This window comes from Miscanthus floridulus, chromosome 13 (assembly GCF_019320115.1).
Source record: "Miscanthus floridulus cultivar M001 chromosome 13, ASM1932011v1, whole genome shotgun sequence".
Lineage (NCBI taxonomy): Eukaryota > Viridiplantae > Streptophyta > Magnoliopsida > Poales > Poaceae > Miscanthus > Miscanthus floridulus.
In genome coordinates, this window is record NC_089592.1 from 52,861,513 (window position 1) to 52,880,387 (window position 18,875).

An 18,875-nucleotide genomic window follows, 5' to 3' on the forward strand; every position below is an offset into this window, starting at 1 on the left:
CTTGAATGCGATGCCCTGATCCTGAGATGAGGATATGAATTAGGTTTTCAGGATGGCTCTAGGGAGGGGGGTAGGGGGCGCCTTATATAGGGGAGATGGAGTAGGGGGCAAGGCATTGCCACGTCATCGATCCACGTCAACTCCCTCGATCATCGTTGGATGAACAGACTTAAAAGGATGGCGTAGATGCAATCTAGGAGGCAGTGGAGAACCGACATTCAAACAGGAGGCTGACCAGGGGGCCCATAAGCCAGCCAGCCTGCTGGTGGGGTCAGCCATCCCCCCTATCAGCATCTTGGCCTGATCTTTGGTGGAGAGTCTTCTAGTGTCTTCTAGAGTCTTCCCAAGTCGGTACCGGCGTAGAAAAACATGATTTACTTTGACGAATGGGTCCACCTTGACGATTTTTGGATAAACCCTTCTGAAAACACAGATTCACCAAAACTCATGGAATTTGTCAGTTTAAAACCCTAAACCTATATTGGTGATCATTTTTATGCATTTATACAAGTTATGTTAACGGTGTATGATTGATGTTAACGGCCGTCAACACTAACCTATTGCTCTAGTGATCATGAGAATAGGGAAACACATTCCAAGTGCTGGAGCAAATGATGAAGATCATGATGATGGTGGTGATAGCCATGGTGATGACAAGTGCTCGGGATTGGAAAAGAAGAAAGAGAAAAATAAAATGGGCTCAAGGCAAAGGTGATATCCATAGGGCCATTTTATTTTGGTGATCAAGGCACCTAGTGGGTGAGATCACATTTAGGATAGATAGCCATACTATTAAGAGGGATGAAACTCATATCAAAATACGGTTACCCAAGTGCCACTAGATGTTCTAACACATTGCATATGCATTTAGATTCTAGTGAGTGCTAACACCCTTGAAAATGTTTGTGAAAATATGTTAACACACGTGCACAAGGTGGTACACTTGATGGTTGGCACATCTAAGCAAGGGTGAAGTGTTCGTGCTTGAAAAGGAGGTAAAATAGGGGCAACAGACCCTGCTTCATAGAAGCATCGGACCGGCCTCTGGCCCGAGTACAATGGCTAACCCTGCTGGGGCGCCGATGTGGCGACGTGTGAGAGCTCATGCGAGAGCATCAGACCGCCTTGGGTCCAACGACTAGTCCTTAGACTCGGTCTGACGGCTCTAGATCCTCTAGATGTAGTTTTGATAGGCGTCGAACCCTTGGCGTCGGACCAGGGCTCACAGCGGTGTCAGACCGATCGCCCGCACTGTTCATTTAGTGCCGTGCATGCAAGTGAGTATGGGTGCGACATGTGTCGGCGATGGACCATGGAGTAGGTTTGACGGTGGGCGTCGGACCAGGGTCTGAGGGTTTTAACCCTCTTTGGACCTTACTGGACCGTGTCGGACCCTCCCTATGTGGAGTCCAATGGTGAGACCAACGGTCTAGGTCTGACCGCAATTCTTCAGCACATGGTAGGTGACCGTTGGCAGCAACGGTCGTTTTCTTTTAAATGAGGTGACGTGCCAGTGCATGGTTGGCCATGGTAGGCGTCGGACCTAGGCATCGGACGGTCCGACGGCCCGTGTCTGCGGGTCTAACGGACACTTATGTGACCCAACGGCTCTATTTCGTGGGGGCTTCTATTTAAGCCCCATGGCCAGCTCTTGCTCACTCTCTTGGCTATTTTCATTGACATAGCAACCTTGTGAGTTAGCCAAAGCCCTCCCACTCATCTCGATCATAGATTCATCATCTTTGTGACATTGGGAATGAATTCAAGTGCATTGCTTGAGTGATTACATCTAGAGGTACTTGGTGATTGTGTTTCGCTACGAGATTCATTTGTTTCTCTTGGTGGTTGTCGTCACCTAGATGGCTTGGTGTAACAAGGATCATCGAGTGAAGAAAGGTGCTTGTCTTTGGCTTCGATCATGGTGATTGTGAGGGGTTCTTCCTTTCCCTGATGGAGAGCCAAAAGGTAGTCTAGTGGATTGCTCGTGGCTTGTGTGATCCTTATCTTGTGTTGGTAGTGCGGCACCTGGTTGCGGGTGAGGTGTGTGATGTCTATTAGCGCGTGAACCTCCAAGTGAGTGAATCGCCATAACGGAGACTAGCTTGTCGGTAAGCAAGTGAACCTCAGTGGAAAATCATTGTGTCATCTCTTGCCACCAGGATTCTATTATGATTGATTGACTTCAACTTGTGATTGGTTCATTCCTTGACACAACGGTATAACTCACTATCCCTCTTGTGTATTTACTTCCCTAGTGTAGCTAAGCTCTGTAGTGTAACTAGTTTTGAGAGTTAGCTTGTGTCGGTCTAGTGTGGTTAGTGAGGCTCTTTAGTTAGTCTTTGAGAGCTCACTTAACTTAGTGTAGTGACATAGCCTTTGTATGCTTAGAGACTATAGAACTAGAATTATGGTAGGTGGCTTGCATTTTTAATAGGCTAGTGCAACATTTACTTTGCCTCATAATTATCTAACCGCTTTGCTTAGTGTTATTGTAGAAATTTTATAGGCTATTCACCCCCTCTAGCCTTTAGGACCTTTTACCTGCGCCGCTCCTGGTGGATTCACAGGATGTGTACACGCTACTCTCACCATCTCCCACGTTCAATGCGTAGTTGTCTTTTCACATAATGGAATAGCCGAGGTATTAGGCTTACCAGAGTATGTGGCCAGTACTTGCACAAATCTTGATCCAAGAGCCAACAACGGACGGTCCTTAACCGACACAGGCGGGATGAACATGATCAGGTGAACATGTCTGCCCAAGACTTATCATAACATCAAGTCCCATTTGGTCTCAATTTAGCATTATCATTCATGGCATTATCGTGACCAAAAAACAGAGCCGAGAAGAACTAGGTAAAACCTATTTCTCGCAAATGATGAAACCATCATTCGACTTCTATCGAAGTCTAAGCATTACTAAGCATCAGAGATATCGACCTATTCGTACTAACAGGGTAGAACTAATGATACCTGAATATCAAGGTAATCATGCATCAACGGTATTCGACCAACTCCTAATTACTTAATGCAAGTGTAGTAAATATTTGTAAAGCTAGAGAAGGGTGGTATGCTCCAGGGCTTGCCTGCGTTGCAGAGAAGGTTAGTTTTCACAGATGGATCACATGAGTTAGACCTGGCACCAATCATCACTGGTGAATGGACCTTCTCCGAAACTTGATCAACATGAACCTTCTCACTCTTGTACACTAAACGTAATAAATAATGCTTTGCTTAACATGATGGACTACATACCATGATGCATGATGAGAGGCATAACAAGTGCATAACAGAACTTTAACAAACTTAAGAAAGTTGAGTACAACTTTCCTTCACCAAAAAACTAGGGTTTGTACCATAAAAGCATTTCAGTTAATTAACTTTCAAGTTATTTAGTTGTTTACCATGAAAGGCACTACACTAACATGGACTAGCAAGAGATTAACATGAAAAGCATCTACATAGCATAACCACTTGCTCAAACTATTGCATACAAGGAGCATTCAAGGCTTACATACATGCATCTAATAATTAAACATTTTAATTACTAACCAAAAGTTGATTATGAACACACCAAGAATATAATTAAGCTACCAAGGAACAGAAGAAGTCATTTTAAGATTTATCCTAACTATTATGGTAATTATTAATTACTAATTAAAGCATGTAATTAAGTGGATAATTTAAAATTATCAAAACAGTACATAATTTTTATGAAGGCAGGTCTAAGTTTCATGATTAAAGGATAATTATTCTAGTCTATAAAAATCATGGAAGGTGCATTTATTAATTAAAAGAAGTAATTTTTAGTCATACAAAAATTACTGAAAATAACCAATTCATATTTTTCCATGATAAAGCATAACATAACAAAGCTACACAAAAATTTTCACATTTTTAGCATGCTTCTAGAATTAGCTATGAAATAAACAAAGGTCAGCATGTTTTAACATTTTCTGAAAAAGGATCAAGTCATTTTCTGCGCCTAATCATTTTCTCACCCACGTTACCCTTACCCACCGTCACTGACGCCGGGGCCCGGGTCAACAGCATAGGGTTGGCCGCGCTGACCGCGGCGGCGCTGGCTTTGACCGGCGGGTTCTCCCGGGTGGTGACCTCGCCGGCGACGAGGTTAACTCCAGCGAACTCCCCTCTTCCCTGCACACACGTTGGTGGTACTGGATGAACGGTTTGGGCACAACATCAACCATGCCGGCGGCCATGGCGGCACAGCGGTGCTCCGGCGAGGCGGAGCTCGTCGACGACGAGGTCTCCGACGACGTAAAGACCACAAACGCGCTCAGGGTGACCACAGGGATCTATCTACGCTATTGGTTGAAACGATTGGGACTTCACGCGTGCTTGGCCACGGTCATGGCGGACGGCGGCGTGGCAGCGGACACGGCGCTACGGCACTTAACTAGCTCAGATAAAGACGGTTACACGTTGAGGATGCTCACCGCGACCTACCCAGCGTGATGGTTGAAGCGGATGCGGCGTGGACGCGACTGCCGGCGTTGAGGTCGGACACGGCGGCGTGAAACGACGGCGAGGACGGCGTTCCGACTGATTCTGTGCGGTAGAGGTAAAGGAAAAGAGCCTATAAGCATCACGGCATCGCAAACAGCCCAAAACATCAAAGGATAAAGAGATAGGGGCGCCACAACGGGCTGGCTACGTTGAGGTGGTCATGGCGGCCATGGCGGACCGGCCGCGACGAGAACGGCGGGCGCCGCTGGTTCCGGCGACTAGGGACAACGCAAGAGGGCTCAGCAGGTGCGCAAGAGTGCAGCGAAGCTAGCCGTGAAGTGGAGCGGGTGGAGGTGAAGCGAGAACGGCGAATTTGGCCTGCGAGGTGAGCTCGGTAGCGGTGGAGCTGAGAGGGGAAAAAGGGTAGAGCGCCGGCGGCTGCGGGCTCTTATCGGCAAGGGCGACACGCGAGGGGGCGACAGCATCAGCTTGGCCTGCCACCGCGAAGCTGGTGCGTGTCCGTGCGCGAGGAGGCGGCAAAACAGGGGCGGCAGCTGGCGGTGAGCACACAGGTGCGTGGCAGCTGCTTGCCGACCAACAGTAACCGACTAAAACCTTAACTTCCCTTCTCTCGTTTTCGTGATTTCGTGTAGAAACTTGATCAGCTCCAAAAACGAAAGTTGCTCATCCAACTGGGATCACCAACTTTGCTTTAAGGATCTACCCCCAAAAAGTTGATAGTTTTGAAGATTTTGAATTTCGAAAAGGAGTACTTTAAATTGAAACTGCAATTCAGTTAAGGTTTTCAAATTTTTGTTTTTGATAAGCAAACTTTGGCAATTAATTTATGAACAACCACTAATCATCCATCTCAACCAATTACACATTATCCTAGTCCAAGTATACTACCAAGCAATGAAATAAAGGTTGACCAAATTTTACTTATGAAAATTCATTTATGCCGGCTTCAGAATGGCTGTGGAATTCAGGGACTTGGTCAGAATGGCTGTGGAATTCAGTATCAAGTCCAACCTTTGAGCTCAAAATTAAACATGCTTGACTTATAAATATCATCAAACTTTTATTTCATATGAAAGCACACACTTAACACTACAAAGTTTATATTAACAAAATTTTACTTGTTTTAAACAAATCCACATATATAAATTCACAAAAATCCACACACTCAACATTTTATGCAACATATGAAACACCAAATTTGCAACATATGAAACCAAAACTTGAAACATGGAATGCATTTATGCCACAATGCTTGATGATTATGCATGATAATGACCATGACAAAGATTCTAATTGCTTCTTAACATAAATGTTGCTCATGATCAAGTTTTAACTGCTTTTCAACATCTAGGATGTTACAGGTTTGGAACCGGCGGTGAGGAACTTTCTATAGTAGTGAATGGGTATCTCAGTCGGCTCGACGTTTAATAAGATGGTGAAAAGGAACCCCAAGATCACCGCCGCCAGATCCATCGCTTACCCGGCGGTGATAGAAATTTTCTCCGCTGGTTTGATTGCTTCCCAGGCCCGTCTACCTCTAACCCGCGGTGAAACAAAATCACCGTTGGTTATGTGTAATAACCAGTGGTGATAATGGCATCTGGAATAGCACGGTCTGTAGTAGTGGAAGGTCATACCTTCGAGGGAGGAGCCTTCGCTTGCCTGAGCTCCGCTTTGTTCAACTCCTACGCATTGTCGTGATACGCTTATCCTGACATGCTCTAAGGGTTTTGGAATGCTTATTAAGCATATGATAATTACAAAAAGAAATTTCCATGTTTCCTTCTCTATATATACTATTTAGCTCAAATTATATTCTCAAATAACTAATCAAACAAAAGCCTTAATATGGGAAAGACAAGCAATACTTATACATCACGCTCTCCCTCACTTTGAGACTCCTGTGGGGCAGAATGACTTGCAACAGTTATTTTTGTCTAATTTTGCTTAGCCAGTATTCAAGACCTTTCGTCCAAATACCCTATGGGTCCGTTTGGATCTTTGGAATTGAATTTATTTTAATAATTATAATTTAGACATAGATTAATTAAGCTAATATAGTTGTATATGGAATATATTTGTATAATTATTGTTAGGTATACAAGGGACATACTCATATACTGTATTTCTATTGTAGGAAAATGAGTTGATAAGTTGGAGAGTAGAATTATAGCATAGTAATCTATAGAATCAATTTCCATATCTTTCACCCTATGAATTTGAGATAGGCTTATTTGTGAGTTTGGTAATGTTATGAAATGTCAAATTCTAAGCTAAATAGTCTAATCCATAAGTAGATTTTAATTCCTCCAAAATAAAAGGATCTAAACGGCCGCTATGAGTATATGCAATGACTTTTAACCTTAAACCCACAGAAAGAGACGGACAATTCTTCATTCCACCTTGAGTGGTGTTGCACGGTTGCAGCTTGCAGCAAACTTCTCTTGAGCCGTCCCTCCGCCTCCAAGAGCTCCTTGATGTGTGCACACAGCCCAGCTGCTTGCCCATGCCTTCGGATATGCCACTCGTGCATGTACTCCCCCGTTTGTTTTTAAATGTCATATTAGCTTTGTATTAAGATAAATATTTGTATCTTTGGCTGTTCATTTTTTTAAAAAAAATTATTAAGATTCATGACATAAGATTATATTTTTAGATTATGATAAATGTTTTATAATATATAATTTATATGTTGTGAAACTATAAGTATTCTTTGAAATGGATAGTCAAATCAAAGATTGTAAGTAGCCAGTGTTAGCAGCCACGCCGTGATGCTCTCTTGTACATTATTTGATTCTAGCCCTGTCAACTACATACTCAACTTCTTAAACTGCTCCATACGTAGCCGTACGTAGAATCAAAGATTTGACGGTTTCAATAGTACTTATGTGACTCAACGCAACCCAAACGACTTTGAATACCGTCGTCGGCCGTTGGGAAATGCAGCCATACGACCGTAGAGTATAGAATTTATTTTGTATTTGACTGAAATCCGTAGAACTCCGAGTAGTCCGTCCGCTCGCGCGCGCCTATAAAAGGTCTCTTTGCTCGCCGATTCTAACATGCACAGTCGATCACCAAATTCACCATCCTAGCTTTGTAACAGCCTTTGGCCTGCGGCTTCAAGGTCACAACAAGTGTAAGGTCGATCTCGCTCACTCTATCTTTCTACTCCCAATGTATGTTTATAACCTTGGCAGTACATAGCCATTTCAAAATGTACAATCCATATGATGATATATAATGCTGTATTAATTATTCCTTTTACCTGAGGAGAGTGTAAGATTTTTAAATGCAAAGTGGTGATCTTTTCGGTCCAGTTTATAAGGCACGCATGTATATTAAGATTTAAACTTTACAATCAATTATTGTTAACTATAAGTATAATACTTGTCTTCACTTATTCCTTTTGTTAGGGTGTTAGGCTGGTTGGTTTGACCGCACAGTGACCAACATGGATCTAATGATCATTGTTGCAGCATGTCTGACCATAGCAATTTTGTATGCCACTACCAAAATCGTCCAAAGGAGAACTCTGCCCGAAACTAAGCAGGGACCTTCACTCCCACCTGTAGTGAGCACAGTTTCATTGCTTGCATATGTGACGACGCTTGTAAGAAGTGGTCTACCGGCTGTGATCGATCACCTGCACACGAAGCTGGGTAGCGTGTTCACGATGAGTCTTTTTGGGCTCAAGAAGGTGACGTTTCTGGTCGGACCAGAGGTGACGGCTCATTTTTTCCAAGGCTCGGAATCAGAGATCAGGCAGTCCAATATCTACAAAGTCACGGTGCCCGTTTTTGGGCGAGGGGTTCTGTACGACGTGGACTTGGCTACCAGGAGCAGGCAGATCAGCTTCTGTATCGACTCCGTAAAGCCCATGAACTTGAGAGGCCATGTTGATTCTATGGTTCATGAGGTGAAGGTACGTAATTAAGAAAGCAACGTCGTTTATTATTATTTTTCCACTCCAATTCTCCTATATTTCAAGTGCCTGAATTTTGAGATCATTTCAGGCAACATTCTTATACTACCAATTAGTACAAGTAAGGGCCTGTTTGAATGGACTAGGACTAACAACTAGTCCTATTAGCTCTTATAAATGGACTAGTAAACTAACAACTAGTCAATGACTAGTAGACTAACAATTAGTCGGCTTGTTTGGATGTTTAGGGACTAAAAATTAGTCAACTAGTTATTAGTTCTATGGATCCAAATAGGACCTAAATTGTCACTTTTCTTATTTGTTATTTGTCTTTATGTCATAATGTATCAAATTTTTATCTTTATCTGACTATAGAAATAATTGTAATAAATTATTAAATTGTCTTTGTGCCAACACATATTAGATTTTGTAAGGTTTGTGGTTTTGTGTAACCGTTTTTTATTCTCGAAACAAAAAATTGCTGATTGTATCTACAGAAATTGCAACCAACTAAAACCATAATTTTTAGTATAAAATATATGCAATAACTGTAGTCTGAATGAAAACTAAAATTTAGACACCTAAAATTTAGCAAATCCCTTTTTTCATCCAAAAATTCCATGCTGTAATATATAATTAATCAGAGTCCTTTATTCATTTTTATTATGATTTCCTTCACTTATGTATGTGTCTTATTATTAATTATGATGCCATCACCATGCATAAAATAAATCTACCTGCATTGTAGGACTACTTTTTGCACAATGGGGGCAACACGGTGTGGTGGACATAAAGCACGAGATGGGGCATCTCATCCTGCTCATAGCAAATCGATGCTTGCTTGGAAAACAGTTCCGAGAGAATGTGTTCGACGAAGAGGTATCCACACTCGTCCACGAGCTCTTCGAGAACGGCTTCCACTTGATCAGCCTCTTCTTCCCGCACATCCCTATCCCGCCGCACCGTCGACGTGACAAAGCCCGTGCCAAGCTGGGGGAGATCATCCACAAGGTGGTGAGGTCACGCAGGAGCTCAGCAGCTGGCCGCGCCACCGAGAACGACGATGTGCTGCAGAGATTCATGGACTCCAAGTACATCAACGGCCGCTCCATGACCGAGAGCGAGATCGCCGGGCTACTCGTGTGCCTGATGTTCACCGCACAGCACACGAGCTCCAGCGCCAGCACCTGGACTGGAGCCTGCCTGCTCAGCCATGGCGGGAGCAGCTACCTGGCAGCTGCCGTCGAAGAGCAGAAGCGGATCATGGAGCGACACGGCGAGCGCGTCGACTACAGCGTCCTGCAAGAGATGGGCACCCTGCATTGCTGCATCAAAGAGGCGCTGAGGCTGCACCCTCCGGCGAACTTGCTGATCCGCCACGCGAGCAAGGGCTTCAGCGTGCGAACAAGAGAAGGCGACAGATTTGACATCCCCAAGGGGCATACCCTAGCGACCTGTACGACGGTGGGCAACAGGCTGCCGTACATCTACAAAGATCCTCATGTGTATGATCCCAGCAGGTTTGGTCCGGGGAGAGAGGAGGACAAAGTTGGCGGCAAGTTCTGGTATACACCCTTTAGTGCTGGGAGGCACGCTTGCTTGGGAAAGGATTTTGCTTACATGCAGATTAAGGTGATATGGACCCATTTGCTTAGAAACTTTGAGCTTGAGTTAATTTCCCCTTTCCCGGAGGAAGAATGGGAGAAGTTAGCTCCAGGGCCTAGACGTAAAGTGATGGTTAGTTACAAGAGGCGAAGACTGCTGCCGTGATTAGCATCGAGTAAGTTGTTGGGTTGCTTGCTTGCTTGTGTACTTGCATGGGGTTTATGTGTTATGTGTGTATTGTGGAGAAAGAATAATGGGATGACTATCGCCTGGATGTCTGGCCCTATGACCCGTCCGGACGCAGCTACGACCCATCCTATACTTGCCACATGAGCCATCCGATTTTAGCTATACGAAACCACGGAATAGCGTAACAGAAGGAGCGCTCGCCCGCTCGCGTAACGGAACCATGGAACAGAAGGAGCACCTTCCCGCGCCACTTGCAGCGGCCTGCCCCCCCCCCCCCCCCCCCCCCCCGCCGAGCCACCAGCATCGAGAAGAAGGGGAGGGCGCGGTGCCCGCCTACGCCTCGATCTGGTTTGGATGTCTGGAAACATATGTTTGAAATCTATGCAACATATGTCTGGAAAAACAGCTGAAACATTAGAAACAAAAGCTTGCAACATACGTGTATAACTATTGCAACATATAAAAACATCCTGATCTACACTACTACAGATTGACTTATCACTATCGCCGCTTTCACTGTCGTAGCGATAAAAGCGTCGGGGTGATACTTCCACCGTCGGTTGGACCGATAGGGAGGCCTCCTAAGGAATGAAACCGGCAGTTGAAAACCATCAATGCAGCGGTGGTAGTGGGGGTTGAATTCCACCATCGTTTGGAACGTCGAGCAGACTGGGATAAGCGTTATGGCCACCGGCCCTACACGACCGTTTGGTGTACCGGCGGTAGCAAATTTAGCTAAGTTATTTCTGTATTTTTCAACTACCCACAACAAAGTTGCATCACCATTACTTTCCTACGGAGTATGCCTCGTCTTCCCTAATGCTTATATTAACTGCTCCTCTCTGCTTCTCCATCTTCAAGGTTGACCTATTTAAGCCAGGGCTGGATGCGCGTCTTGGCAATCCACACACTTCTTCCTCCTTAGATACAGATAGATACAGACAAGCCTCTTGAGCCAGCCATCTATATTTTCTTCATCACTATGGTGCTCCTTCTCCAACTCCTCCTACGGTGGCGGCAGCATTGGGAGAAGGCCTGCAAGATTGGGTACTACCGGCATCAAGGCATAGCGGGGGCTGCTCGATCTAGGTGCTAGTGGAAGTTTTGTGATTAAGGGGGTTCGCTTAGAGACCGGCTGTATGGATCTTTGCAGCCTTCTCTCAACCCACCCATATAGTAGTTAGCTCTTCACTGTTCAGTGATGACTACCGAAGATTAGCAATTGAAGTTTGTAACTGATGCTCTAAATGGGCTTAAAGTGACTCGATCATCACCTCTTCTTCAATACTCATGTAAGAAAAATAAGCGCTCCAGGGTTGTTGATGGTGTAGAAGCTGATTCTAGTTCCAGAAATTCAAGTTCTATACAAACAGAAGCAGAATGCCCTCCAAAGAAGTTACATGCTTCCAAAGCGCAAGTTGAGGTAAATATGAAACCGTTGTTTGTAATTCACTATATATTTTAGATTGTTTTTTATTTTTGGTATGTTTCATAATTTCATATACTTTAGTTGTTATTTATGGTCACTACGATAGACCTCATTTTTGCTGCCCAGGTTTCACCACTGGCTTATTTATAACTATGTCTCTCTCTTTGTAAACTTTTGCAGCTGCGATCAATCAAAATAAAAAGGAGGACCCCCTCGAAGGGACAAGAAACTCAAAGGAAAGGCCATAGTGGTTAAAAAGAGCAAGAAGTCCCAATTGTCAAGGACAACAAGAACAACACTAAGAGCTGCGCAAGCGGCCAAACATCGTAAGCGCGAGGGAGATAGATGCATTGAGTTTTTTGTTTTGCAGGCAGAGGTAGAGAATGAGCAGCAGCCCATACTGACTCCAACTGATGGCATACGACGCTCTAGTTTAGGAGATAGAGAGGCAAAGGCCTAAAGAGTTCCTTGCATCACTTTATTATTGTGTAATGTTCGCCTTTTCAGTTGTAGTGTTTTCTTGTCCTCATGATATTAATTGTGTTTGTTAGTGGAGATGACTTAACTTGTATTAAGAAATTGGAAACATGTACATGTGCGCAATTAGATTAGTGGTACTTGGATGCCCTTTGGTTGGCGCTCCACCATATCTGCCATGTTGGCGACCATATGCCTTCTATATTTCTTATATTGATATTAATTGTGTTCATTAGTGGAGATGACTTAACTTGTATTAAGAAATTGGAAACACGTGCAAGGGAATCAGAACCGCATCATATCAGAAGGAAGGTAACTGTAACGAGTTTAGAAATGATTAATCATACTTGGCGTATCATAGTATTAAGGAGAATGAAGAGTTTATCATACAAAAAAAGAGTTTATCATACAAATCCCCGTCATCGAGATATAGTACATATCAACATTGATCTGCACAAAATCTACCACATTGATCTGAAGAACCTATCACACTCATAATGGATCCTACACTCGTCGCTGCAAAACATAGCCTAGTCCTCCCAACCTTCCCATCCCACGTGGACACCGTAGCCTCCGCCTCCGTACTGATGTCCGTCCTGGCGACACACCGGCAGAGGAGGCACAGGGCTAGACTGACCCGGCGCCGCCCGCCCAGCGAAGTCCTCCAACATGAACATGGCCTGTTGGAGGTGCCATGTACATATCTCATTCTTCCACGTCACATTCGCCATCAGGCCTGCTTCATCACCTTCAACCTTCCTCAACCACCGCTAGGCAATGTTGTTGTTGCCAGCACCGCTATTGGACCTCTGGAGCACAAGGGAGAGAACAAATGCAGCAACATCATGGCCTACCACGACAGAGCGCTCAAGCATCAAGCCGTGGCATGAGCGTAGAAGCAGGCCTCTGGGTTGCCGACGCTAGCAAGCCTAGCGATGAGCTTAGCGCGGTACTCGTGGTATTAGAACCAGTTCCAGGTCCCAAGGTGTATCCCATGTAGCAGCACCTGCCATACTGGTATGCTCCGTCCTACTACGGTGTCACTGCACACCCCACGCATCTACGAATAGGTTGCCCATAGGCTGCCAAGATCTTCCATGCGATCCATTGTCGCCGCAGCGACGCGGCTAGCAATCTCAACAGCCATATCCTTCAGGAGCGTGTCCATGGAACGAGGACATGTGCAGTGGTAGCAAAAGACGAATCCTTAGGTCGGGGAGCGACGTCACGGCAAAACGGAACACTAGGGAGGGGGATCGGAGCGGAGAGTTCCAAAAAGCCCTCTTGGGATTTTATGATCACTCCGTTCTTGAAGGTGTTGCGGCACGTGGATGTCAAAAGTCTCAGGGAAGTCAATCGTCATCCTCCGTGTGAATCGCGTAAACCATGTGTGAAAATGCAAAAAAAAAAATTCATAATGAAAGAATTTTTATCTTACTATCTACGATTACTAATTAGAGGCCCCAACGGTGTAAACCGTGTAAATCACGTAAACCGTGTGAACCCCCTAATTTTGCATGTAAATTACCCACCTCTGCCATTATAAAAGATAATTCAAAGCAGTCGATAAGAATAAAATAGGCTAGCAGTTCGTCACTTCGTCCCCCCTAAGATCGTGGTTAGTGCTAGAGGGGCCAAGCCACATGGTCGAGTCAATTTTTTCTATCCAACTTCCAACACTATTCCATCCCCATTACTACCACTAGGAGAAGCGTGCTCCACTAAGATCGTGCAAGACATGGCCTCGCCTTAACTCCTGCTCTCGCTTAGTGCAATCGAAGGGAACTCCAACTGGAGCCTATCTCGCCCATCCTTCTATAAAAGCGGAGGCTAAGGCAGGGAAGCAAGTACATGATTCCTTTTCTCTCAAACTTCTATATTCTTCGTCCAACGCTCCACCTCGACACCCCATCTTTCACATCTCATCTAATGGCAGATCGGGCAATGAAGCACCCAATGGAAGAGTCACTGGAGATTGTCCTTGCTCGTCCCTACTTACATGCGATGCTATGACAGGATGGGGATGGCAGCTCGGGGTTGCCATGTAACAACCTAGGTTTTTGTGCAACCAAAAATACGAGCTTTTTAAAAATTTCCTGCAATGTGTGAGTCATGTAGTCGCTACGTCAAACCTGAGTTAAACCTCGGAGAGTTTACCAATAAATCAATGCATTCATATTGTCGGGTTCATAAACCCGGGGTCCCTTATGGACTGGCTCCCCGACAAAAGCTCGACCCAGTAGACAACATTGCGAATGACACGCAACTCATGGGCTGGCCCAAATACCCAAAAGATAGACCAGAAGAACGATCCAGGTCTCCGACCGGAAGGCCTAGCCGAGGAGGAACGGTGCTTGCTTCTGACTCTGGCCTGGCTCTCCGACCGGAAGGCCTCGATCCAACTCTGGCCCGCCTTCGAACGACCTCTCTGACTGGAAGTCCTAGCCAAACACCACTTCTGACTCCAACCGGCTTTTCCAACTAGGAATGCGGTGAACCCCTGCTTACAACTCCTCTCCGACTGGCACAATCAGAGCCGACTAGGACCGACCGACCGGGGACGCCCACTCGGTAAGGACTAGAAAAAAATGGGAGAAAGTAAGGCAAGGCACTCAAGTCAACCGCAATACCAGGGACCGTACCCTGCACACCTACAGGATAGTAGCCTATGACCTCCCTGGCATGGCAGAACCAAAGCAGTATTGTAGGCACCAACATTTTCCCCTACAGTGTTGTGGGCGCCATCAATTCCCATATCAGAAAAATACGGTAAGGCTCCCACCACGTGCCTCTGAGGCATCGATAGTACTGTGGGTACTGGCATTTACCGTACCAAGCGAACATGGTAAAACACCTTGCATGCCTCTAGGTATCAACAGTGTGGTAGGCGACGCAACCTCCCATGTGCATCTGACATTAAACAGTGTTGTGGGCGCCTACCATCATCTTGTACCCGCTAGCCTGGGCAACAAGACTTAGTAGCATACGAACTCTCTCCCTCTCACTTGTAAGGACATCCCCTTCATCTATAAAAGGGGATGCGCTCTCTCCCAAAAGACAGTTCATTCAGATCAATCAAGTTTACTAGTACACAAATACAGAACCACCAAGTTCAAACCACAAGCACATGCTCGAACACTTAACGCATAGCGGGGCTCCTGTCACTCTCGGCCCTTTAGACCAGAGTCCGACCGGACCTCTTGTACCCCCCATCTTTCTCCCTTCCGTTTGTAACCCCACAGCAAACTTTGAGCACCTGGGCTCAGGAATAAAGTCACCGACCGACTCAAACTGGACGTAGGGCACGTTGCCTGAACCAATATAAACTCTTTGCCATTGAGTGCTAGGCCTCCTCCGATCACAACGTATAGTAAAACTACAAATATTTATGTGTTGGTCACTTTCTGCACCGACAGTTGGCGCCGTCCATGGGGAAGACATTGTATGCTCAACACTTTTTGGTCATCGGATGGCCCACTTTTCCACCACCTTCGCCGTGGTGGGCTCAAGTGATACGACTTGCTTTGGCTCACTGGAGTTTCCTGCACTCCCACCTGTTGGGAGGTGGGTACCACCCATCTTTGAGCCGTCCTAGGCCTTCCTCTTCAGAAACTTGGACTTTGTCGTGGACTGTCTCAGCATACTACACCTCCACGAGGAGGCACTCGTTCCGACGCCTGTCGGAGGGGCGCTCTCCATCGGCTCTGGGATGCATGATGACTTCAACGACGAGGTGCCTGCACTTCATTCCGAGCAAACTCTCTACTCAAACCCTACTGTGAGTAATGTGCATACTGTTATTTACTCTCTATTTACTATCTCTCGCCAATTATCTAGAGGGACCGTATTGTCCGCACCACAAACACCGTATGACCAGTTCCCCTATGGCTTTGCGTCTCCCACGGATGCATGTGCTTGGGGGCTCTGAAGGACGTTGGCACCGCCCCCTCTCACATCCGAATTTGTGGGAATGGCGAGCTATGCTCCCACCACTTTCCACAAACTCCTAGATGATGAGGTTGAGAGCGACGGCTCCAGCATCGGCGATGTGGCGCCTAGCCATCATCCATCCTGAGATTGCACTATGGTGGACGATCTGGGATAGCCGCCAGTGGTTACGGAGTCTATACAGACTCACACCCCTATGGACCCACGTGCGGGGGCCCTCATGCTTGCACAAGAGCATGCCGAGGAGCTACGACGACGGTGGTAGAACTAGTCACCGCCTGTGTCGGTGCACTCGATGCAGCACATTGCGCCCCATGTGCATGACCTGTCGGGCGGCGCCCGGGGTCATGCCCGCTAGGTCCAGCGTGACATCTTGAACAAGGGGAATGACCCCCCATGGTTTGCTTGGGCTAGCCAGAACATCGCCACTACAGCAATGCTTCTGTGCGGCGTTCCCGAGCCCATCGACCCCCAGCAGCGGATGGTCTACCGGAACCTCCGGGCACTGGTAGAAGCCACCACTGTTCAATAGGCGGAAAGCTCTACATCGCGACTCCGACACGTGCCCTCTCTCCCCACTGAGGGAGTTGGGACGCACCAAATGGATCGCTCAATCCGCTCACTACTGCAGCCGCCAAGCGTGACTCGGGAGGCAGTGGCTACGCTACGGTCTGACCTGGCGCTTGCTCCACACCTACCATCGGTACGCAAACACCCCGGTCCACACCAAGACGCTCGTAGCGTCATCAGCAACCGGCATCTAGCCCGACATGATGATGATGTCCACCGAGCGGCGATGAGGGCAGGTGACATGGGTCCTGGCCGAACCATCGAGGGGAGTGGTGAAATGCGTCATAAGCATGGTCGCTGACCAAACGATTGGAGTCCTAGCCCCGAGGGCCTAGGACCACGGGCCTTTGGCCGATGTATCTAGAGAGCACCATTCCCACAACGCTTCTGATCACCCACCAACATCGCCAAGTACACCGGGGAGACAAACCCTGGTATTTAGATCAAAGATTTCTGGCTCGCCTACCGAGCCGGAGGGGTGGATGATGACCTTTTCATCATTCAATATCTCCCCATCTATGTGGGGGAACATGTTTGGGCGTGGCTCAAATTCCTCCCGCATGATAGCATCCATGACTGGGCGGACCTCAAGAGGGTCTTTGTCAAAAAATTCTAGGGGACGTATGTCCGCCCTGATAAGTCCTAGGACCTCAAGAGCTGCTAGCAGGAGCCTTGCGAGTCCCTATGGGATTACATCTGCATGTTCTACCAAGGATGCAACTCCCTCCTTGATGTTATTGACATAGACATCATTAGCACATTCCTCTCCGAGATGACCTATGAGTCCCTAATCCACAAGCTTGGCTACCTAAAGCCCCATACCACCCACGACCTGCTCGACGTCGCCACTAACCACGCCTCTGGCGAGGAGGCAGTCAGAGAGTTCTTCTATGGAGGCTGGGACAAAGGCAAGGCCAAGCGCATGGACCAAGACAAGGGCCCCTCCACACAAAGGGGGAAGAAGAACAAAAAGGATCAGCACTGATCGGACAACATCACGTTGGTCGCCGCAGCTGAACGCCTAAGCAAGTAGCCCCAGCAGGGCCTGCTTGACCACTTAAACAAGCTCATGGATAGCCCATGCACCAACCATGCCTAACCTATCAAACATCTCTACAAGGACTATGAGCTCCTCAAACATTTCCTACGACAGGCCAGCGGGCCGAAAGAAGGAGATGGCAAAGAGGCGGCAGCCAAGAAAGGAGGCATGGCGGGCAAGGACGGAGATGGCTTCCTGACCCTAAGGAATGCAACATGATCTTTGATGGATCCAATGCCATCTGGTCCAAGCGCCAGCACAAGGTGTGCTATAGGGAGGCATGCGTCGCTAAGATAGTCATCCCCTCCTTCCTTAGCTGGTCAGAATCTCTAATCACCTTCGATCAAAGGGACCATCCCTCCCATGTCATGAGACCAGGATGCTACCCACCCGTCATCGATCCCATCATCCACAAGAAGTGCCTCACCAAGGTGCTGATGGACAGAGGTAGTGGCCTCAACATCCTCTACGTCGACACCCTCGATGCCATGCGCATCCCCCAGTCATAACTCTGCCTAGCAGGCTCTCCCTTCCACGGGGTGATCCCAGGAGCATAGACATACCCACTCGGGCAGATCAACCTACCATGCCATCTTGGGGCGGCCATGCTACGCCAAATTCATGGCAATCCCCAACTACACCTACCTCAAGCTGAAGATGCCAGGACCGAACGGCGTCATCACTATGAGCAGCGCCTTTTCGCATGCCTTCATGTGCGACCGTGAGCATTTCGAGCTCACCACCACGGTCATCAACTCGTCCGAGCTCCCATGGCTTGGGGAGTCATCGACCCCAGTAGTCCTAGACTACAACAAACCAACCTCCTCGATGGCCTTCTGCCCACTCAACGAAACCAAGGCAGTGGGAATTGACCCCACCAACCCAACCAAGACGGTGTGGATTGGGACCCAGCTCCTGGCCAAATAGGAATGCGAGCTCATCGACTTCCTGCACGCCAACCGTGATGTCTTCACATGGAAGCCCTCTAACATGCTAGGCATACTATGAGATGTCGTCGAGCACGCACTGTGCCTCATCCTAGGCTTGAAGCCCGCTAAGCAATGCCGACATCGCTTCGACGATGAGAGACGTAGGGCCATAGGTGAAGAGATCACCAAACTCATAGCAGCCAGATTCATCAGAGAGGTATTCCACTGGGACTGGCTTGCCAATCCTATTCTTGTTAAAAAGAAGACTAGAAA

General features: G+C 46.9%; 1 protein-coding gene across 1 annotated transcript; it reads left to right on the forward strand.

Annotated features, from left to right (window-relative positions):
• Positions 1 to 7,945: 7,945 nt before the first annotated feature.
• LOC136499815 (obtusifoliol 14-alpha demethylase-like) lies at positions 7,946 to 10,186 on the forward strand. The gene is made up of 2 exons (XM_066495335.1): positions 7,946 to 8,420; positions 9,165 to 10,186. Exons 1-2 carry the CDS (start codon positions 7,946 to 7,948, stop codon positions 10,184 to 10,186), a joined length of 1,497 nt encoding a protein of 498 aa, XP_066351432.1.
• Positions 10,187 to 18,875: the final 8,689 nt, after the last annotated feature.